Consider the following 22,344-nt stretch of genomic DNA (forward strand, 5'->3'; position numbering starts at 1 on the left):
GGCGGCCAGTGTGGAAGAGTCGAGCGGAAGCGGAGTTGGAAACCGAAGGAGCAGAAAAAGAGGATCTTTCGCAGATCAACGGTGAGACAGGACGCCTCTGCACAGAGAGGCGTCGGCAGTCGAACGACGAGGACGGGGAGACTCGACAGGGGCATTGAAAAGCACCAGAAAGTTCTTCAAGAAGAAGGAACTGCGGAGACGAAAGGAGGAAAGACCTCGAAAGTACGCTGGAGAAGATAATGAAGATCCAGAACGCGCGTGCCTGGTTAGACCGGGGAGACACAGCTGGGCGGCGTGAGACTGCCGCTGAAGTGAAGGGGAAGGAAGAAGCTATTCAGTAGTGCAAGCCTTCAAAAAAAGAGGAAGGCCAGTCGCTGAGAAAAGAACGACGAAAAGCAGCCGGAAATCAACGTGCAAACCTCGTTCCCGCCAAGCAGCAAGCGTACCTACACCAGCAACAGCGCTCTGCCTGCCGCCCTCCATTTTCTACGGGGGGTTCCCCGTCAAAAAGCCACCGAACTTTCAAGTGGCTGCCGCGGCTTTCTGCAGGGTTCAACCCTGTCGCGAGAAAGAAACAAACGAGGCGAACAGACCGCAGACGGGCTCTGGATCGTCTCTGTCCCGTCTTCTGGCTTCTTGTTAGAACGTTCGGGACCAGCCGACCCACCTCTGAGGTGTATGTACGTTGCAACCTCTCGCAAAGGCGGTGCGGTGACGGGCACGCGTTCGCTTTGTTTCGCACGGCGAACGATGAAACTTGGATTTTTTGTTCGGAAGCCGAGGCCGAGATTCGGTCGCTTCGATCCTGTTTTTCTTCAGCCGTTTAACCCGTCTTTCGACGGCATTTTGGGACTACCAGGCCCGTGCACATCTGTCCACTGCGAGGCTCGGGCACACCCTGTGTCGAGTCTCCGAGCTCGCTTCTGGTCTGCATGTGTGAAGCGTTTTCGCGATCCGTTTCATCAAGGAACAGAAGAGATTTCTCCTTTTGCCCCCAAACCCGTACGGATGTGTCCGACTCAAAGAACCTAATGCTGCGGAAAAGCGTCGACCCCTCGAAAAGGAGGATGCCGAAACGCTCCGTGGTTCACGGGTTTTTTTCGTGTGCTTCACACACATGGTGTAGAGAGTGCTGTCTCCTCGTGGACGCGGTCTCTCTGGTCTCTGTGAGAGGGAGAGACGCAGCCCAGCGAAAACACGCGTGAAACGCGCTTTTCTTTCGCGGGTTTCCCCTCCGTTTCGGATACTTTCGCACGGACTGTCGTCTCTCGTCTCCCTCAAGAGAGGGCGTACATGCGCCGTGTCTCGCCAGCGCATGCCAGGGCGACAGAACGGCTCCAGTCTCAACCTCGTTTCCACCGCGAGATTGTGTATGTAAAAAATACGGAGATGTACAAATGTATGGGAATGCAAGTCTGTTTTTCGGGTAGCCACAAATTCTGCCTCGACGGATGCCAATCGAGAGGACCCTAGCTCTGTTTCTATCTGACCCTGACCCTCTCTCTCCCGCGTTTCTCCCGTATGGAACTACAGAGATACACATGTCCGTTGCAAACTCCTACCAGGTATACAAATATATATATATATATATATATATATATGTCTACCTCTAGTCCTGTCTATATATCCAGATGCATGCATGCTCATGTATTTTTCTCGCACTGCATTGCCAGGGAGGGACATGCCTGCGTGGCTGTCGACGAGTCGGCCGCCGCTTTGGTTTTTCCGGTGAGACCCTTAAAGAGACAAATGACACGACGTCCTCTCCTTCTTTGTCTGACTTGCCTCTCTTTGGATCTTCTTCAGCTTGCCTTTCCCGTTTCTTCTGTCTTTCTGTTGTCTTCCTCGTGATATCTCTCTGATCTCCTCTGATGTATCTGTCTCCTCCAGTTTCCCCCCCAGAGCATCTTCCTCTCCCACCTTCCTCGCCGTGCTCGTCTTGTTTGGTCTTCACCAGTTTTGCCACTTTGTTTCTCACGGGGGAAGCGAGTTTCCAGCAGCGCCCGCGGAGCAAGGCGGTTCGGAGTTTGTTTTTCTGCGTTGCCTCATTTGCTCCAGCCGCCTTGTTCTTCTCTCCACCATGACGGGATCGCCGCCCCCCTCCGCTCCGGAGGAGGTATCTGTACAGACACTCTCTTTTCCCGGGGAAAGTGGAAGGGGGGGAAGGGTCTCTGCGGACTCTGTCTCCTCGCACGCTTCTTGCTCCGCCACTGTCTATCCCTGCCTTTTCTCTCGGAGCGCAAAATCACATCTGACAGCCTGCGAATCCCTCTCGCCCCGCAGCTCAGCGCCACGCAGAGGACCCCACGAACACTCCTCTTGGCCGCTTCTGCTCGAAGTGCGACCCGGAGCTCCTGTCTCTCTTCAGGTTGAAGCAGCGACGGCTTTTCTGGCGCAGCGCGGCGTCCTCCCACGACGAAGCCGAAGGACAGACCGGCCTCTCGCGTCTTCTAACGCGTCTTCCTCTCCAGCGCCTTCTTCTGGTCGCAGTGAGGGAGAGGAAGAGACAGTGCACGGCGCTGAGGCTGCTTGCGTCGCGAGTGACGCGGGGAGTCGAGAGGAGGGGGAAGACCGGAAACAGAGTGAGGAGACAAAACGGGGAGAGATGCCAGAGAACGCAGCGACGGGAATCCTCGAAAACCTCCTCAGTGCCGTCGCATATGGACTCCTCGATGTGCCTCGATGGAAGAGAAAAGATCAGCAACAACTGATCCTCAGATTCTTTGTGCCACGCGTGGAGGACGAAACAGGCGAAGAACGAGAAGAGCATGAACGGGCGGAGGAAGACGATGAAGGAGAAGAGGAAGGAGAGGAAACAGATCAAGGAGGTGAAGGTGTATTCTCGGCTCTGACGATCTTCAGCGCGTTCCACAGGTTTCTGTTGGCGTGGCCGAGGCTCGCAGCTTCGCCTTGGTTTTTAGGCACCTGCCGACAGGCTCTAAAGCAGACGAGAGAAGACACACGGGACAGCCAAAGAATGGAGGAAGACAATGCTTTCTTTTACCATCCTTCTTGGCGCAGTTGGACCATTATTCTCCAACTCCTGGAGGTCTTCGTTTACACACCCAGCACTCTTCCTGCTCTCCTCTCTTGTCTCTCGTCCTCTCCCGCCTCTCCTTCGTCCAAAAGTATGTCGACTTCTCCTGTGCGGGACAGCGCTGTGTTTCAGAATTTGCTTTCGCTCCCTTCTCTGGTGGAGGGGGCCTTGTGTGCGCTGCCGGGTGGTTCTGCCGCCGTCTCGTGTCTCCTGCCGTCTTCTGTCTCCAGTTCCGTTTTCGCCTTTAGGCTCGGCGAGGCGTTGCTGGTGACCTGGCGCCGACTCCTCCCCCAGCGAGACGTCACGCCCAGCCTCTGCTGGCGAAACTGCGAGAGGCGGCACGGAAAAGAAGAAAGAGGGACGCACGACGGCAGGGACCAGGAGACAGCAAACGGGACGAGAACGACGCGCGCTGCGGAAGAGCCAGAGACCCAGAGAGAAGCGCTCGCAAGGGAGACGCAGAAGACTGGAGAACAAGAAAGAAATCAAGCAAGAGAACACGACAGCCGAGACTCCCAGGAGTGGGGGAAGAGCGAAGGGAAGGCGGAGGTGGGCCGTGCGTGTGGAAACCAAGACGTGTGGGGTAAGGCCCTGAAGCCTCTCCTCGCAGCCACTCGCAGATTTGTTCTCCGCGGCCACGCCTCGTCTCTTGCTCGCGCCTTTGTCGTCGCTCTTCTCTCTCCAGACGAAGAGGAACGCGAGGAGAGAGAACGGAAGCAGACGGGAAGGCAAAAAGTGAAGGCGACAAGGCGCGAAGCCCAACACGAGGTGGAGGAAAGAAGTGAAAGAACAGAGGCATGGGGGACGCGAGACAAAAGAGGCACCAAGACAAAAGAGGAGGAACAGGAAGAAGAGGAAAAGGAAGAGAAGACAGATGTGTGCTGCGTTGCTCAGTTCATGGCAAGTGAGCTGTCTCGGGAAGATGCCGGCGGGCAAGCCGCTCACGTGTTTGTTTTTGCTTGTATTCGCGAGGTCGTTCCTCTCTTCTTTCTCTCTTCTCATTCGTTTGGACCTGATGTTTCGTATCTCCAAGAAGGCAACGAGCCAATTCTCTCGTTTCACTCGCCCGCAGCGCCTCGGTTCCTGCAGAGCCTCCTCCTTGGTTTTCTTCACGCCTCTCCTTTCTCCCCTCACGGACGCGGGGTCGCGTCGGGGTTCCTGTCTCAGTTCCTGTTCAAAACTTTAGATCCCTCTTCTTCGCATCTTCTTCCTCTCCCGACGGCTCTCTTTCTCCTCGACCTCCTCTCCGGCTCTTTCCAGCCCCTCCGCCCTCTGCCCTCGTTTTCTTCGTTTTCTGGGGACGAGGCAGCGGTGAAACCTGGAGGTGCGGATGGCGCTTCTTGCTTCTTCTGTCCCTTCTTTGCCCTATCCTTTCTCGACCTTCTTCAACACTTTCTGCATCTGTGGGCGAACCAAGACAGTTCTCTCGTCTCCCTCTCTGCCCATCAGCATCTCCTTCTGACTTGCTTCGTCTCTCGCTCTCTCTCAAACGTCACCCGCCTCGAACGCCATCTCGCTGCTCTTGCTTCTTCTCGCGCTTCTTCTGTCGCTTCTTGTCAGAGTGGGGAGTGTAGCGACACTCGCTGTGCGAAATCCGTTCTTGCGGAGGAGGAGGCGCGCAGCCTGGAGCTTCTCCGGTTCCGGCTCAGCGCGTTTTCGACCGGCAAAAGATTCGCTTCTCTGATGCGCGGCATCCACGCCCGCCTCGGGAGCTCCGAGGAGGCCTTGCGGCTGCTCGGTATGCTCATCGCGGAGAAGATGGCGAAGGAGACGCTGCGCGTGCTGGGACGGAAAGGGAAGGCGACGCCCAAAGAGCGACTCCGTCCGGGACAAGCGGACGAAGTCGCACATCGCAAAAGCGAGGCGGAAACAGAAGACACCGGAGCTCTGGCCTTCAGGGAGCTCCGAGACCCCTGCGTGGTGTCCAGACACCCCACGCTGTTCCTCTTCTTCTCGGCGTCTGAGAGCGGAGAGTGGAGCACGACCCGTCGCAGCGAACTGGCGAACCCATCGGAAGAAGAGGAGGTGTCGAGGAGAACGCTGCATGCGTCGTGTGAATGCGAGAAGCGCGGGGACACGGGCGACGAAAGGGCGAAGAGCGGAGACGCAGAACGCGAGCGCCTGGCGCGTCTCCCCGTCGGCGAGACGGACGAGGACGTGCGACGCCTCGAGGACATTGCAGACTGTCTTGAAGCGAAGAGGCGAAGCCGAGGGAGGTCAGGATTGTCTCAGCTCGCTTCCGCTTTCGCGTTACTGGACCGGCTGCGTGGACCTGCGCAGGGTGCGTATTCGCTCCTCTGTGGGGAAAGCGCCGTGGGGCGCACAGGAGCGGAAACGGAAGAACTGGCGAACGCAGAGACGGAGGAAAACAAAACCCAGGAAGGGTCGGGACAGGAGTCGCCTGGAAAGTCGCGCTCAGACAGCGACCGCTCCACTCCAGGATCCTCCGGTCCGTCTTCCAAACTTCCGACCTCTTCCGTTCCATCTGCATCTTCTTCGGTGCCCTCGGCCTCTCGTTTTGTGGGAGAAGCGAAGGCGTCTTTCGCGGAGCCCCGCGAAGAAAAAAAACCAGTTCACTCAATTCCAATCGTTTCTGTCGACGAGGACAGTGACTCCGACGAAGATGAAGATGACCACTATTTCCAGACTCTACCTGACCTTCCTGCCTTTGATGCCTCTTCTTCCTCTCCTTCCTCCTCCTCTTCCTCCTCTTCTTCCTTCTCTTCCTCCTCCTCCTCTTCCTCCTCTTCTTCCTTCTCTTCCTCTTCCTCCTCCTCTTCCTTCTCTTCCTCTTCCTCCTCCTCTTCCTTCTCTTCCTCTTCTTCGTCCTCTTCCTCCTCTTCTTCTTCCTTTCCGTCTTCGTCTGCTCCGCGATTTGTTCTTCCTGCGCCTCCGGCGGGTGCGCCGAATCTGCCACAGAGCGTGAGGCAGGTAGTTGAGTGGTTGGCGGGGGAGATGCACGTCACGGACGAAGCGTCTTCGCAGTTGGTGTCCGTCGGCCCGTGTTCGCAGCCGTCGGGGCAGAACGAGTTGCCTTCGCACCGACTCTTCCGCGTGTCGGCTGCGCTGCACAGCTGTCCGCTGCTCCTGCTCCTGCAGGCGAAGGGCGACAGCTCCGCGACGGTCTTCTCGCTCACGCATGGCCGGATGCTCGGCGAAGAGGGCATCGCGTCTCCGTCGTGGGAGTTTCGAGACGGCCGCCTGGCCCCGCGTCTCTTGCGGCTGCTCCTGTGTGTGGAAACGAGCATTGGCGCGCAGCCCGCGGAGCTCGAGAGGCTGAGACAAACGAGTCTCGCCGCACTGATCGCCTTGCAGCTGTCTCCTCTGTTGCCCGTGCTGGCCGTCACGCTGCTGGATTCCCAGACCTCCGCGCACCAGAAACTCCTCGTGCTCGACGCTCTCCAGCGCGCCGCCGCATGGCTCGCGACAGGCGCCCCTCGAAACTGGGCTCTCCTCAGTCCAGTCTGCAGCGAGGACGGCGAGCCAGATGAAGAGATCGCGGGCGGCGAAGGGAAGGGCGGCGAGGGCGAGCAGCGGGCCCTGGGGGAGACGGGCGAATCGCGAGCGAGTCGGACGCGGCGGTTCGCGCATTCGTCGACGGCTCGCAAGGCCTCGGTCAATCTCTTTATGCCCCACGCGTCGAGTGTATGTACACAGTTGCTGTCGCTCCTCGAGGTCCCCGCGTACCCTGCTTCCGACTTCGCGGCGCAACAAAGCTACGCGCAGCGCGTGGTGTGCCACAAACGGTTGTTGGGTCAGCCGACGGTCGTGGCGAGTCTCCTCCACACGGCCGGGGTGTCTGTACAGCTGGCCGGCCGCGCCAGTCTGGATGCAGAGGAGTTCGCTGCGGCCGCGTTGCGCGCCGCCGTCGGCTTCAAAGGCCACTGCGACCGCAGCGTGCGCCGCGGAGCTTTGTCGCTCCTCGCGGCCGTCACCGCGACTGCCGGCTCGCTCGACGCACTCTTCAGATCCGTCGAGTACGCGGAGCGCAATCTCGGGTGTACGTACACCCCAACAGAGTCCCTCAGGGGAGCGCTGGAGGGCAGCGCGTCCGCGGGTTCCGACGGGGGGCGAGAGGGGACAGGTTTCGAACGGAGCCAATTTTTCCCGGACGAAGATTCGTGGCTTCGAGAAGACTCGGAGGGATTTCTGTTGCGGGAAAGGCAGGTGTACGTCGTCGGCGCCGCTGCGCAGGGCGGCCTGGGCGTCGTCGAGTGGCTGAAAAAGCAAATGCTGGATGACCCCGACGAGGTCTGCAGGCGTCTCGCTTCTCTCGTTCTCAGTCTCTGGCTCGAGCTGCCTGCGTAACGGAGACGCGAAAGGGCGCCTTCTGTCCAGCTGCGAAAGAAACGGACAAGAGCGCCCGGGGGGATCTCAATCTCCCGATGGCCAGCACGAAAGAGACAACTTCTCGCTCGCGTAGAGGCACAATCTGCGAGAGCCGGAGAACACCCGACGAAACCGGGTTCGCTGCGCAACGCTCTCGCGCCGTTTCTGGCGTGCCTCGCGGCTCCGATATTTCGACAAGGAAAAAGCGCGAGAAACCCTCGCTCTCTGTGGTGTCTCGTCATCCCAAAGGGGTTGTACCAAGGTCAGAAAAGTTCGTATGTTGCGTGGTTTTCGCGCCTGCCTCCCTCAGGAGATGGCGACCGTAAAAAGACAGGCGGCCGCGGGCGTGAGGCGAATCCTCTTTTTGCCGTCTGTGCTTCCTCCTAGCAAAGCTTACATCTCTACAGACGCGACCGCGTGAGGGGTGCCGGACTAGCGTTGTCAGCACCGTCGGACTGACAGCGATCATCTCCGAGGATTTATAAACTTTTTCTGGGGAGATGCACACAGAGGCAGAGGACTTCTGCCCGCGCCCGCCTGTCCCCAAGTCCACGGGCGCCTCCACACCGGCCGAAGCATCCAAGCCGCCTGGAGTCTCACGGGCGATTTGAGAGGCGACGCAGAGGGTGCATGCCCACGTGGCTTTCTCACGAGATGTGGAACTTGTCGATTTTTAAAGTGGCAGTTCAGAGAGAACGGGGGGAAAATGTTGAACGTTGAGTGTTGGATTGCCGTTCCTGCCACAGTTTTTTGCATCCACAAGAACCTACTGAGACTGAGAGGCACAAGCTGTCTGTTCTTCACGAGACACGAACGCATGCAGAACAGAGGCGTAACAAGCAAATAGAGTTTCAAAGAGAGAATAGAGAGACGGGTGAACGAGGCGCGCGGCGCTGAGGGAAACTCCGGAACTCTCGGCTGTCACTCCACCTCCGTCACAGCTGGAAGGCGGAGTGTCACATCCCAACGCAAAAACAGGATAGGGTCCGAGGCAACAACTGCACGTGTCAAACTGAGAACCGACTCTAGAAAACTGTACAGAAAACACTCTAAACATTGCAGGAAGATGCATTGGACAGAGATACCAGCACATATCTCGAGATTTGCAGCTTTATGCATGCGCATGCATGAATGAACAGACGTGTGTTTATGCACCCTCGCATGCAAATATATCCCTGAGGTACACAGATAGGTCGTGAGAGCCAGAAAGAACCTGGTACGCAGAACGGAGTTAAATCGAATCAAAAACTCGGGCTCCGCTGGCAGTGCCACCCCTAGGCCGCATGCATATATATTACATATTTTATATATATTATATATAAATATATTATATATATACATAGGGTCGTCTGGGCGTCGCACTGCTGTCGAGCGTTCAGAGTGGCGCCGTCAGAAAGACTGCTCTCGTAGAGACACTGAGAGGCCTTTCGGCGGCCTTGCTTCTTCGCTTGCTACATCATTTCTTGTTGCGCGTCCAGCAGCAGCTCTCGGAGGCAGGCTGGCGCATGCACTTTGGTGATGGGGTTCTCGTCGACGACTGCGCATACAAAAGAAACACAATTGCGACTCAAAAATATACCGCTCGGCCGGCCCCGCACACGCTTCAAACGGTGTAAAAGGCGAGGAAATACATCTCATGGTGTTTCTTTCACCGTTTTACCACCTGACCGTCTGTACCTACGTAACACTATAACACCTGCATGCCCAGATCGAGCCACTCCCCCACACTAAGATATGAATATAGATCTATATTTATATTGTGTAGAGTTGTAAGGGCGAATGTGTGGGGAGACGACGAGATATGTTCAAAGGTAGCTCTCAATGTAGGGGGGAAACATTGGAAACACGATGTACTTAAATGCACATCTTCTGCGTCTTCTTTCTGTTTTTCGACACCTCAAAAAGGCGGCCCAGTTCGCCCCCAGCCGGGCACCTCTTTCTCGACCGGCAGCGCCGCTCATGCGCGGTTCCTCTCGCGTTCTGCATCGGTGCATGCGTCTCGACTCTCACCCGGAGGCTGGACGGACTCCACCAGGAAGCAGTACATGAAGGTGTCGGCGACTGTGTCCCAGACGGCCATGTACTGCGAGGAAATCACGGCCGCGATGAAAGCGACAAAGAGGGAAACACCCAGAGGAGCTGCGACAAAGTTCGGAGAGGTCAGAGAGGCGTATTTCTCCGTGCCCGTCAACGTCTGCGAAGCGCATGCAGAGAAGCGCAAATTTCTCCGAAGACAGGGGTTAGGATGTAGAGGAAAACAGACGGAACGCAGTCGGCTCCGCGAGGCGCGAGGGCTTCGACCTGTGGGGGTCAGGTCAATGAGTTAGATGTGAAGAAAGGGTGGAGAGTTGCATCTTTCCAGTCCACAAAAAGATCGGGCACCCAAGACAGAAATGCCGCGGGGAAAAGGAAATCGACAAGGCAAAGCCTTCGTGAACCCCCGCGTAAACGGCACGCGAAGAAGAGATGAGGGAGTGAAGGCGAGACGAAAAGGGAAGAAGACTGTTTGTTGTGTCTCCGTTTCGCTATCGCGCGGCTCACCTGATAGCACATGAAGCTGACGGTGAGGGAGACAGCAGACGTGCCGATGATGGAGCAAATGTTTGCAACCTAAAAGGCGCGACAGCAAAAAAGGAACCAGGGCCTTCTTTGAAAGCAGATCTACAGCAAACGAAACACTTTGCTGCTTCCCAAATCGAGAAAGCGGAACACAAAAGAGACACAGCATTCAACGAAGAAAGACCCGAGAGAGAGAAGAAAACGAGAGAGGAAGAGGAGAGGTGACGGACAAAAGGAGAATGAGAAAAGCAAGAGAGGAAAAAGCGAGGGGGAGTGAACTGGAGCGGAACGTCGCCTCCATTCCTAGAGACCACGAGAAACTGTAGACTGCTTAAAGACAAGAAAGACAGATGTCTCCTGTTCAAAATTCGTGTTGTACATCACATTTATCCGCGTGTTCCACATACCAGACACGCCTACACGTAGATGCAGAGAAGGCCCCGTTACGGTCGTTAAGGCAAGGTGTGCAAAGTGTAACGTTTTTACACAAGCCTGAATAGACATATAAATATATATATATATATATATAGAGGTATATTTATATCTGTAGCCACATCTGTATCTTTCTCTATAGATAAATGCATTCACATAGATGTACACGTAGATATACGCATACACAGTTTTAGATATATATATTTATATTAGGCACGGAGGATCCTATTTCGCGGATAGAAGAGTCGAGATGTCCAGGGTTTGAGGCGAGATTCAGGACGAGAAAAGCATGCCAAAAATCACTCAAGTGCAGAAAAGACGAGGACACTGTCCAAGAGAACAAAAAGAGCGAGGGAAAAGCAAAGGGTCCAACGTTTCAGACAGGGCCGAGACACACGCGAACTCACTCCGTGTAAATAGGCGGCCGGCGATCGCGAGTTCAAGATGCGCGAGCAAGACTTGTCCATCGCCGGGAAAAAAGACCTGGAAGAAATCGACATCTGTGGCAGAAGCGAGACAGAGGCAACCACCCAGGGCACCACGGTAAGAGACAACGGGTGTCTGTACAGCTTGAAAAGAGCGAAAAAGACGAAAGCTCCATGCGAAAAGGCCAACGGCGCCGCCGAAAGCAGCAAAGGCGAAAGAGATGAAGAAAAAAGAGGAGAAAGAGACGAGAGGAAGAGAGAAGAGAGGCAGAGAGCACGCGCGGCATTTTGCTTGCGAGTCAACGCTAAAACCGCGAGGGGGAACATGCGCTCAGAAGAACAGCGACGAGATCAAGGCCTCAGGAAGACCCTAGAGAAAAAAACACCTAGCAGACGCGCAAGACACAAGACGGCTTGGAAAGGCGCCTCACCTCGATGAAGCCTGAAGAGGTGAATCGGTCAACCACGAAGGTGATTGGCTGCATGACGTTCCCTGTGGCGAAGCAGCAGCGCACAGGCTCAGCTGTCTTTTTCCCGACCGATCAGATATTCGTCGTTGCCGTTTTCGTCTGTTGCTTGTTTTCGCACTGCCCCCGCGCGAAGCCTCGGACGTGTGTGTGTGTTGCTTTGCGGGACGCCCAAATCCCCCCCTTTTTGAGCAGTTTTCTTGCGAATCCTGCGCGAAATCCGCGACCCAGAGTTTCGACGGCCGATCCTTCTTCAGTCTTGCGCGGCTTTCGTTTCCACGCCGCCCGTTTTCTCGCTTTCTCGCCTCGGTCGTGCGACTTACGGAAGCAGTCTGTGAGGCTCTGGACGATCGGGGAGTGGCGATGGAGGGACAAGCTTTTCGAGGACGCCCACCCGAAGAAGATTCTGAGCGGCCGCGTCGCACCGAGGACGAGAGCGCCGACGGCGAAGCTGCCGAGGTGGTGGCGAGCGCCGAGACCGACGGCGACGAGGGGAGGGTACCACCCGACGTCTCGCTCCTCCGCGCCTTCCGGCGGAGAGAAATACCAGACGGTTGCGGAGTAGGCGATGACGAACTGGCAGAAGGCGAGGACGATCTCAACAACCCAGAAGAGAGCGAACCACCAGGCGATTCCAAAGAGAATAAAGCGCGCGTCCCAAACCATCGAACGATGGAGCGGCAAAACGTCTACGTCGCCATTCGGATCAATCCCCGACGTCACCTAAAGAGGAAGGGAAGTGGACACACAGAGGGAAAGAGAGACGGAATGGTTTGAGAGAGAAGCGAGAGGAGCACAGCGAGAAGAAAAACGAAAGAGGGAACAAGAGAAGGGCAGAAAAAGAGAAAGCGAGAGCGAAAGATAGCGAGAGGGAGAGAAACAAAGAGCGAGCAGTGTGCGCGAGATCCACGAAGCAAGACGGGAGAAGAAGCGGAGAGGCGAAAGAGACAGCGTGTATGTCGACGGGGACAGAGCTTGATAAACCTTTCAGAAGAAAGAAGCGAGAAAAAGGAAAAAAGCGCCGAAAAAGCGAGGTCTAAGACGGTCTTATTACCTGTGTCTTGTCGACCGTGCCCGCAGACACGATGTAGAGGTAACCCTCGAGCCAGAACCACATCCACAAGCTAGCGACTGCACAGACGCACGGCACAAGCGGGAGACCACGAAGGCGTGAAAACCAGAGAGGAGAAGACGCAGTCCCACGGCGACACTGAACGAAAACAGAAGAAGCAGCCGGGAAGAGGCAGCAAAGAACGGGAAGAGACAACGAAAGGGGAGCAGAAGGAAACACGAAAAAGAAAAGATGGGTCACAAAGAGACAGAGAGAGGAGACAGAGGACTGTTGCTTACTTGTGCCAAAGATAATGGGAGCCAGAAAGATTTGCAGCATGTCGAAGACAGCCTCGCCAGCGCATTCAAGAAGACGCACGGCGTTTCCAACTGCTCGCCTGGCCGCAAAGAGAAGCAGCCCCATCAGGCCTCCAGCGGCGATCAACAGGATGCCGACCTAGGAAAAACCCGCAAACCACGGCAAAGTTCATCCACTACGAAGAGGCGGATATCTAAAACAACACGCAAACACGCATACCTATATATATATATATATATATATATATACGTATATGCATATGCGTATACGCGTCTGTATCGACATAGCTATTTGCACATGTATATATTTACCCACTTAAAGAGAGTTACATCTACATGTATAGAGCTAGTATATATATGTATATATGTATTTCTAGGTAGAGGTATATTGGCATATATATATATATATATATGATTGTGTGTGTAAAAGTATGTGTAGATATATATATATATATACAAGAGCCTGTATTTGCACCTATGCAACCAAGACCAGCTATATATGTATATATATATATATATATGTGCGTGTAGATTCTGTCTCGCTCCATTTTTTGAGTGCAACTTTGTTGCGTACAAGGAGTGCCCAAGAGTAGTCGAGGGCGTAGAAGTTTCCCTTGTCGGGGTCGAGGACGCCGGAGAGGCCATTGGAGACGAGCGAGGCGCCGGCGACGACAGCGAGGCAGATGGCCCAGACGGCGGTGACGCCGAGGACGACGCCGGGGGAGAGTCGGAGGAGGAAGGCGAAGACGGCGGCAAAGAGAGCAGCGAGGAGCGTGTAGCCAAAGACGCATCCCCAGGCGGCTCTGAAGGATCCGAGAGCGACTTGGATCTGGCGGAAGTGGGAGTTTAAGATGGTGCCGATTTGCTGCCGGAGAGTGGTGTCGAGGGGGACGCAGTAGGCGCCCGCCATGAGGGTGGCGGCGTAGGCAGGGGACTGGAGAGCGAACTGGACGGTGATGGACGACGCCCTGCCGGGGTCGGTGTCGGTTTCCCGAATGGGTACTGGGATCGTCTTCCCGGCCTCCACGTCCTGCTCGGTCGGGCACTCCGCGACGCATCTGGCGTCGTCGAGCATCAGCGAGGCGTACCGTTCTCGCGGGTCCAGCGGCACGTACAGGAAGGGCAAATCCCGGACGCTGGCGTCGACTCCGCAAGTCTTGCCTTGGTAGTTCAGCCCACGAGTGAGGCGCGACGGACTGCCTTCTGCGAAGGCGAGAAGGAGGAAGCAGAAGGTGACGAGGGCGCAGCCGCCAAACACCAAGAGCCAGTGCACGTCGGTGCTCTTGCGCTGAGGCTCGCAATCTGTCTCCGAGAAACCCGCGACAGAGGCAGTCGAAAAGGCCTGGGCACTCGGCGTGCCATCGGTCAAAATGTCTGGGAAGCAAAGGAGAAGATGACAAGGTAAGAAGAAGGTAAGATCAAGGTAAGATCAAGGTAAGATGAAGGCAACAAGAGGGAGTGGGAGGGATGGAGAGACAAGAAAGGGCGGAAGGGGAGAAGCCGAGGTGTTTGGTGGAAACCCGATAGAGAGAGAAGACAGGGAATGTGTGTAGGAGAGGGGTGAGTATGGAGAAATCTTTGGGGCGAAAGGAAGGATCTCGGGAGACACGGTCGAACAGATACTGAGGGAGGCTTACGCTCGCGGCTAGCATACGCAGCCGTGGGGGCGCCGGGAAAACCAGGCGCCAAGTAGACGGCGTTTCCGGACACGGTCGTTCTGCCTGTCATGGTGTACCCCCGTGCTGCATTCTCCGACCGCGAGTGCATCGTGCCTGAAAGAGAGAGCGAGAGGAAGAGAGGAGAGAGAAAAAGAGAGGAGAGAGGAAGAGAGAACGAGAGGAGCGAGGAAGAGAGAAAGAGAGAGTGGATAAGCAGAAAAACGCGAAAGGGGAAAACGAGGGAAGGAAGGGAAGAGGAGCGCGAGGGAGATGGGTGGGGAGGGAGAACAGGCGACGGGATTTGAGAACGGACAGAGGACACGAGGAAAGAAGAGAAAGGACACACACACACACACACACACACACACACACACACACGCAGAGACAAGCAGAAGATGAGATGTTTCCGAGGAACTCAGCTGGTTGAAAGGCCTGCATTCAGAATTGATAAAATGCTGCCGTTTTCACGAGAGCCGCGAGGCGGCGAGGAACAGCAACGCGAGACGACGGCACGTAGGCAGAGAAGAAAGGAAGAAAGAGCTAAGCAAAATGCGAAGAGAGACTGGAAAGAGGAAGGATAGGTCCCCGGGCACCGCCTGGGCGAGACAGTGCGCGTGGAGACCGCAATCCAGCGCCAGGAGATGCGCAAGCAAGCGAAACGAGTCAAGACACCCTGAGGCAGAGAAGAAAGCTCAGAAACGCCTACGGCTTTCTCCTTCTCGAGAAGCGACTTTCCACGCGCAGGTGTTGAGTCAGAAGAAACGGGAGGCGGAGAGAACGGAAGAAGTGCTACAAGACAGTCTGTTTGGATATGGCCCTTACACTCCATGCACGGGCATGTATGTGTAGACAAGTCAATCGCAAACATGCATGTGGACGCGGCAAGAGTCCACATGCAACATCATTGGAATCTGGGGATCCTGGAGGCAGCTCTGCCTCATGGAGGCGCGAGACCACGGAGAAAAATAGCAAGCTTGGAACACGTTTTTTCGATCCTGCATCGATGGGCGTCTTTCTGTGTAGAAGAGTCTGCTCTGTGTAGTTGCCGGGCGCAGAGAAAAGAGGGAATTTAGCGACAGGATCAGTCCAGCAGAATTCACAGAGCAAGTCGCCGACACCGCGTCCCCTCCCGAGAGACAGAGCCGAGACGGTGAAGACAAAGAGGAGGGAAAGAGGCGGAAAGGCGAGGGGAAGGGTAGAGAAGCTGAAAAAGGACGCGAGAAAAAACACCGAGAAAAAAAGGCGCGCCAGCCCCTCGTCGCCCGGGGTCTCTCGCTCAGGCAGCTGTGAGAGTTCTCCTCGCAAAGTACTGCAGTTCGTTGAGGCATGCGTTTTTCTAGGCCCCGCAGTTTCGTTTTCGTCTTCAAGCAGAAACGGTACCTTGGTGTGTTGCTCGCGGGTGTCTTGCCGCCGCGTTTGTCGGACCTTGGCCAACGGTCCTCGCTGGCTTTTTCGCGCACTGCAAGGCGGGTGTCGAAAGGAAACGTCTTTTTGCTCTGTTTCCGAAGATTCGCAAGGGAAGTTTGGTTCTTCAGGGCGAACGGCTTTCTGATCGCTGAGCGCGTGTGGAACTTCCTGGCCGCAAAGAGCGATGATCCAAAACGCTCGAGGCTCTGAGCGCAGATGTGTCTTCTCGCTCGGACATCCGCGGCCTGGCGGGTTTGCGCGCAGCGAGGAATTCACACGGAGAGCGCCCACCCTAGGTGTAGGGAACGTGGCGGAAATTGTGAGAACGAAGCAGTTGAATGTCAGGGAAACGCCGCGCTCTCTGCGTTGAGCTTTCTTCCCAGAGGTGCCGCACAGCGTAAAATCACCCGGAAACGTCGTGGCGAGAAAACGCGCGTAACGCAGCGAAGGGGGGTTAGAGAGACGCTTGGCTTCGCAGAGTTGTCCAAAGCCCGCGCGCGGGAGAAAGGGAAACTGGATTCGTCGAAAGAGGAATCTCGGAACGAATGCATGTTTGAGAGGAGCGCAGGCCGGATGTCGCCAAGTTTGCGAAATCCGCCTAGCTCGAGAGGAACGCCTTCAGACAGAGGACCCGCCCGAGGCGCGTATACGGCCCCGCGGAAACGGTCGAGGGGTACAAACGGGGAATTGACTCGCGCGTATGTGTGTCTTGGCGTCCACATGCAACCCTCAACAGAAGACACACGAAGTCTCGGCGGGCGGAGCGAATCTGTCTTGTGTCTACTTTCGCGGTGCGGAGGACGAAGACGGGGGGGAGCGAGAGTTGCGCCCGCCTTTACTCGTGTGAAAAGGAAAACACTCTTTTTCCCGGCCGCTGGCGAGCACAGAACTCGATGTCCTCGGCGAAAAAGGTTTGGGGAGTGGACCCAGACGAGTTTGCCGTTTCCGGCTCAACAAAGGGAACGGGCACTCGACAAGAAAAATCCACGAGTTCCGAGAAAACGCGGGATCCGGCGGGGCTAAACGTCCCTTTTCTTTGAAACACACTTCCCTTCTCGCCGTTAGTGGGATCTCCAAGTACCAGAAGTCCTCGATATCCCATTAATAGGTCTTGTAATATAAGTCACCAGGCATGCACGACCAAGCAGATCAGAACTGGAGCTGGCGAAGAACTCTCGCCCTTTTTCCCATCGGACGTCCCAGTTTCTGGGAGGAGGAAACGGCTCGGGGGGCAGGCAGCGGAGTGGAACGAAAAGATCCTCAAAAGATCTGCGTACCAGTTTTCTTTTGAGTCAGCCCGTGTGTGTCGAAACAAAGGCGTCTTCATCATATATTCTGTTGGAGACACAAGGTTCCAAAACGTGTAGTCGGGTGCCACGCGGCACAGCCAGGTTTACGCTTGGCCGCCGCCGTGAGGATCGAGTAGTGATGTTTATAGAGAGGGCGCTGGGGATTTTTCCATTCTAGAAAAGAAGGCGTTTCTTCCAGGCGGCGAACGCAGGGGAAGAATACGGTTCAGCGGGACATGGACAGCAACGACACAGAGGAAGTGCACGCCGGTAGGACCGCAGCAATCCCACATGTTCTTTTTCTTTGTTGGCTTTCGTTCGATCCCACTCTCGTTCCACCGTCGGTTTGCACTACGTTCTCAGTTAAGGTTCCCTTTTTGAAGCGGAGGGCAAGTTGCTGGGGCCGCCAGCGCACAAACAGCTTCTTAATCGTTTTCACGGTCCATGTACGGCTCTCTCAACAGCACTTGCCGCTCACCCGGACGGACTCGCAGTGACCCGACGTAGAAGAGAGCCCAGAGAGATCTAGAGCCCCACGGCCGCAGTAAGTTGAACCTGACACAAAACACTGTGTTCCAGGGGCCTTGGCACCCAAGTTCGAGCCTGGGGAGCGAGAGCGAAAAGAGAAACGAAGGACGACGGTTTTGGTTCCCTCAGTGAACACCCAAGTTAAAATACAGGCCGCGTGCGTGGTGTGGAAAACCGGGACGTGTGACGTCCGCGTTTGCCGTGCAAAGAACCGTAACCAAAGTCGTTTTCGCGGATTTAACAGAGAAATGAATCGTTCGAATTCTGGTAGCTTTTGACTTGCGTTCCCCGTCTCCTACTCTCCGTGAAGGTGTCGGAGTTGTTTTCGCACAGAACAGACGAAGCCGAATCCCACGATACACTGCAGCTGTCGAGGACTGCACAGCGGCGCCATCTCGAAATGTAGATCACGACTGCGGGGGGCCGCCAACTGGTTGTTCCCAAAATCCGGCAGCGAATTCTCCAGCGACACACACGTGCCAGGGCGTTTCGTGTCTGTCGTGCACAGTTGCCAGGTGAACTCGTAGAGGGAAATGTGGCAAGGTAGTCTGAGAGGCAGCGACACCCGAATGCAACTCTTTCTCGGCTCGCTCGCGCACCTTCTACAGGGGAGATATCCATCGCAACTAGCTATAGTAGGTCCACTGCTTCTGAGCGTCTCTCACGCATCCATTCCCTTTCTGCGATTAGATGCTGGGAAAAAAAACAGTCCAGAGTGCACCCCTGGGCAGTCGCTAAGGATCCGTACTCCATGTGTACTCGCGAGGATTGGGTGTGCCGTCTACATAGCGCCGCTGTAAACGGAGAGAATGGAGACGCGTGAAGCGAACCGGGAAAGCGCGGATACGGAGCCGGTGCGGAGGAAAACGCGGATACGGAGCCGGTGCGGAGGAAAACGCGGATACGGAGCCGGTGCGGAGGAAAACGCGTGTAGGGCGTCGAGGCACATTCTTTGAATGGGCTATGTGAGGCTTTTCCAAGCTTCCCTCGGGGTATCCTTTCTGATGCGGCGATGCCTCGAGTCGAACTGCGGCATGTGTTTTTCGGCGACGGTTAAGATTTTGCACACACAGTCGTTTCTAATGGCTAGACAAAAGTCGCACACGCATAGCTCTTCACCATAGCTGACAACGCACACAAGGCTGGGGGCTCAAAAACCAAGCCTGCCGGGTGTCGGGCTTCATTTCATTTCCGTCCTGAAGCCTCTGCTTTCTGCGTTCGACGTGCCTGTGAGGAATGAAGCTTGCGAGGGACACGGGCACGCACACACCCTCTCTGCGACTCAACTCCGCGTTCGATCCCGCGTTCTTCGGGTTAGAGCTCGGAGCGGCTAGGTTCTGGGCCCGTGGGCGTCTCAGGAAAACCACCTGTTTGAGTCGACGCATGAGAGCCCTCCGGCGCCCGTATTTCCACGAACTCAAACTGCGTTTAGAAATATCTTTTCTTCCTCCGTTTGGCGGAGCTCGCGGGGCTCGCCAGCCGGAAATCTATTGTGCGCATGCACGCTTAACACAGCCAAGCCCCGGGACCGTCCGTAGCCGACATTCTGTTTCTTTCTCAGCTTCACACTTGCGGCTTTTTCAACTTTCACTCATCTTGTCTTTCTCTTCAGCCAGCGGATCCCGTCCTTTGCTTGCTCTCGCTCGGGAACCACGGGTGTTCCCGTTTCTCCCCTCTGTTGAAAAGCTGCAACTTCTCGAGTCGCTCTCGTGTCTCTCTGTCTCTGTTTTCTCTCCCCCGTCTCCCACCGCATGCTCGCTCCAGCTCACTTAGTGTTCTCTAGACACGATATTCACCTTGTGGATCCAGAGTCCGTGATGCATGCGTTTTTCAACCTCCACGTTGAGGTTCTCTTCTCGCGAGAAACACGCGCCACGCAGTGACTTCCCAGGGTGGACGAGATGGCTGCGCGGGTGTCTTCTTGTTGCTCACCTTCCTCGAGCGTCGTTTCTCCTCTTCGGCGCAGCTTAGAAGAAGCTGCCGCGGTGGCGAAGACACGAGGGATCCACTGCGGTGGCCCTGTCCCCCCGCGGTCGCACGCCCGGCCTCCGACGTTTCTTCCACACGCCCAACGAGGGCCTGAACTGCCTGCGAACCAACGGCGCCTGCCTCTTGCTGAGGCGCAGTGGTGGACTCAGCGAATGTCTGATTTCTTGCGCGGAGAAGCGCCTCACTTCAGCTCAACGAAGGCAACAAGTTCCACCAGACACGTTAATGCAAGGTCGCCTCGTCTTTCCGCAGCCGAAGGGGCATGCAAACAATCCCCCGCAGCTGTTCTCGTGTCCAGACACGTATCCACTCCGATCGAGCTACCCTTCGTGCACTCAAACAGGCGGTTTCTCTCGCCTTCTCCCTCCGCCTCGTCCTCGTTTCCGTACTCATCTTCGAGTCCAGGTTCTGCCGCTGCCTCTACCTCTGTCTCACGCTCTGCTTCCCTTGTCACCGCCTCTTTACGGCCCTCTGTGTTCTCGTCTGCGTCGCTCTCTTTCTTGCATCCTTCGATATCGCCTTTCGCCAAATCTCGCGCTTGTCTGCCCCTCTCGGCTCGTCACACTTCGCTGGGCGCGAACCTCGCTCACAAAGCCGCCCTCGTGCCGCAAGGGGGGTGTCTAGACAGCCAAAGTGTGGGAAGGCGGTCGTATTCGGGAGAACCCCGCATCCGAAACAAAAACAGCCGCCATACGTCAGAGTGGATTAAAAGGCAAATCACCGACAGATATGTCCTTCGGGCGCAAGAGGTAGGCAAAAACCTCTTTTCTTTTGACGGTTTATCGGCCCTCCATTCGGGATGCAGGATGTGTCACAGTGGTTCCCCTGTCCCTCTGGAGCCACCAGTATCTTCACCTCGCCAGTAGGACCGTTGCGGGATCGAATCGCAAAAACTGGTGAATTGCCGTGTTGCCTCTTTCTTTCCCTTCCTCACTTAAACGGCATCGGGACTGCCTCCGTGTCTCCGCTTTCGCGCGCACAGTTTTCACTTTTTTTCTTTCTCATGACATCCTCGAGGCGTCACCGACGCCTCAAGTTGAATTGCGGCATGCTGCATGCGAGCCATGTTCCATTACATATACATATATACAAATATATATATATATATATATATATATATATATACATATATATATGTTCTTGACCCGGTTCTTGTGGGTCTGCCGTGTCTTTTTATCTCTGTACATTTTTGCTCCTACGTACTCACATCTGAAGAGTAGTTATTTGCGTGGAATAAAATGCGGTGCGGTGCCTATCCGATAAGACTGTCAGTGGAGCTTCTGATTGGAAAGCGTCCTGCAACCATGCACGCGTTTGTTTGCCACCTTTACGCTCTCAAGAGAACGACTTCAGATTGCAGTATCTGCTCATCTGATCTATCACTCCTCTCAATCAACAAGCATATACGTACGCATGCATATATATATATATATACATGTAGATATGTGTGTATACGTGTGTATGCATGTGTTCATGTTTGTGCGTGTATGCATGTGTGCATGTCGGTAGGTGTCTGTGTGCAGTTGGAAGTTTATTTGTGTGAGTTCGGATGGCGGGTTTTTTGTAGCGGAACCTTCGCAGTCGCGCGGCGTTCAAACTGGAGCAGCTGGATGATGAGTTTTTGTTTTTTCGGAAGAACCAAGTCGTCGTCGATCTCGGAGCGTACCCTGGAGGCTGGAGTCAGGTTGCTCTGGACCGCATTCGCGCTGGCGGGGGAGAAGGAAGAGTCGTTGCGGTTGACCCTGTCGCCATGGATCCCGTAAGAGGTTCACCACAAAGATCGCCTCCTCAGCAGGAGCTCGTGGGTTTCCTGTCCCTCACTTTCTCATTTCGTCTTTCTGTGCCTCGTTCGCCTTTTCTACCTTTCTCTTCCCTCCCCTGCCCTCACGTCTCTGTCTCCTTCTCTTGCGATGCGTTCGTGGTGCTCCTCCGCTCTGTCGCGTTCTCTCCTGTGTCCTCGCGCTCTCTCCTGTGTCCTCGCGCCCTCGCTCTCTTCTTTCCGGGTTGTCGTGGCTCGTCCCTTTGTGTTGTTTCTCATCTGTTCCTTGTTCTGAAATGATTTTCCTGGAACGCGTCCACGGCCCATGAAGGGGGACGAACACCCGGAGAGAACTGCCAGGTGGATCACCTTGATTCTTCCGGAAATGCATCTCTTGCTCCCCGCCCCCCTGCGTGCCTCGTTTCCTTTCCATTTCCTTTCTTTCCTTTCACTTCCTTTCTTTCCTTTCATTTCCTTTCTTTCTTTTCTTCCCTTTCTTTTCTTTCTTTTTGTTCCTCCCGTAGCTCCCGCACCACACGTTCATCCAGGGCAGCGTCGGCCAAGCAGGAACGCTGCAGGCGCTCCTCGAGGGGTTGGGCGAGTCGAAGGCAGACGTCGTCCTCAGCGACATGGCGCCTGCATGCATCGGGGTGAAGCAGGATGATCACCTGAACTGCGCCGAGCTTTGTCTGCACGCGTCCGACCTCATGGAGCAGGTGAGCTGCGAGACGAAATCAAGAGGTGGGCAGAATAGTGAAACACACTTGGTAGCAGACGATGCACGAGTCGGGGGAGAAACTGAAATAGGGGACCTTGCTTCATGGACATGGAGAGCACGTGCCGCGGCCCCATCCAGAGCACTGCGGATCTTCTCGGGAGCGTGGTCCGGCGATGTCTCCGACTTTCCTGGCGTTTTCTCGGTCGAACGTACCCGACAGAAGCGCGTTGCTTTCGAGATCCCCAAAGGCATGCAGACAGGCTGTCCGCCTGTTGTACCCCGTCAGGTGTTGAAGCTGGGAGGAACGTTCGTGACGAAAATGTTTATGGGCAGCGAGACGAACAACTTCAAAATCTATCTGCGTACGCGGTCAAAAGGA

The 22,344-nt window shown here is 55.5% G+C and overlaps 2 protein-coding genes across 2 annotated transcripts; one reads left to right on the forward strand and one right to left on the reverse strand.

Moving 5' to 3' along the window:
* Window positions 1-2,080: 2,080 nt before the first annotated feature.
* Window positions 2,081-7,345, forward strand: NCLIV_004700 (conserved hypothetical protein; the record flags this gene model as incomplete). Its single annotated transcript, XM_003879979.1, has 2 exons — window positions 2,081-2,116; window positions 2,369-7,345. The coding sequence occupies 2 exons, from the start codon at window positions 2,081-2,083 to the stop codon at window positions 7,343-7,345; spliced, it is 5,013 nt and encodes a 1,670-aa protein (XP_003880028.1).
* Window positions 7,346-8,817: 1,472 nt separating this feature from the next.
* On the reverse strand, window positions 8,818-14,384 carry NCLIV_004710 (hypothetical protein; the record flags this gene model as incomplete). Its single annotated transcript, XM_003879980.1, has 10 exons — window positions 8,818-8,903; window positions 9,377-9,560; window positions 9,908-9,976; window positions 10,765-10,857; window positions 11,214-11,275; window positions 11,573-11,972; window positions 12,304-12,380; window positions 12,600-12,756; window positions 13,192-13,991; window positions 14,255-14,384. The coding sequence occupies 10 exons, from the start codon at window positions 14,382-14,384 to the stop codon at window positions 8,818-8,820; spliced, it is 2,058 nt and encodes a 685-aa protein (XP_003880029.1).
* Between the last annotated feature and the right edge of the window lie 7,960 nt (window positions 14,385-22,344).

Source organism: Neospora caninum, chromosome II, assembly GCF_000208865.1.
Source record: "Neospora caninum Liverpool complete genome, chromosome II".
NCBI lineage: Eukaryota > Apicomplexa > Conoidasida > Eucoccidiorida > Sarcocystidae > Neospora > Neospora caninum.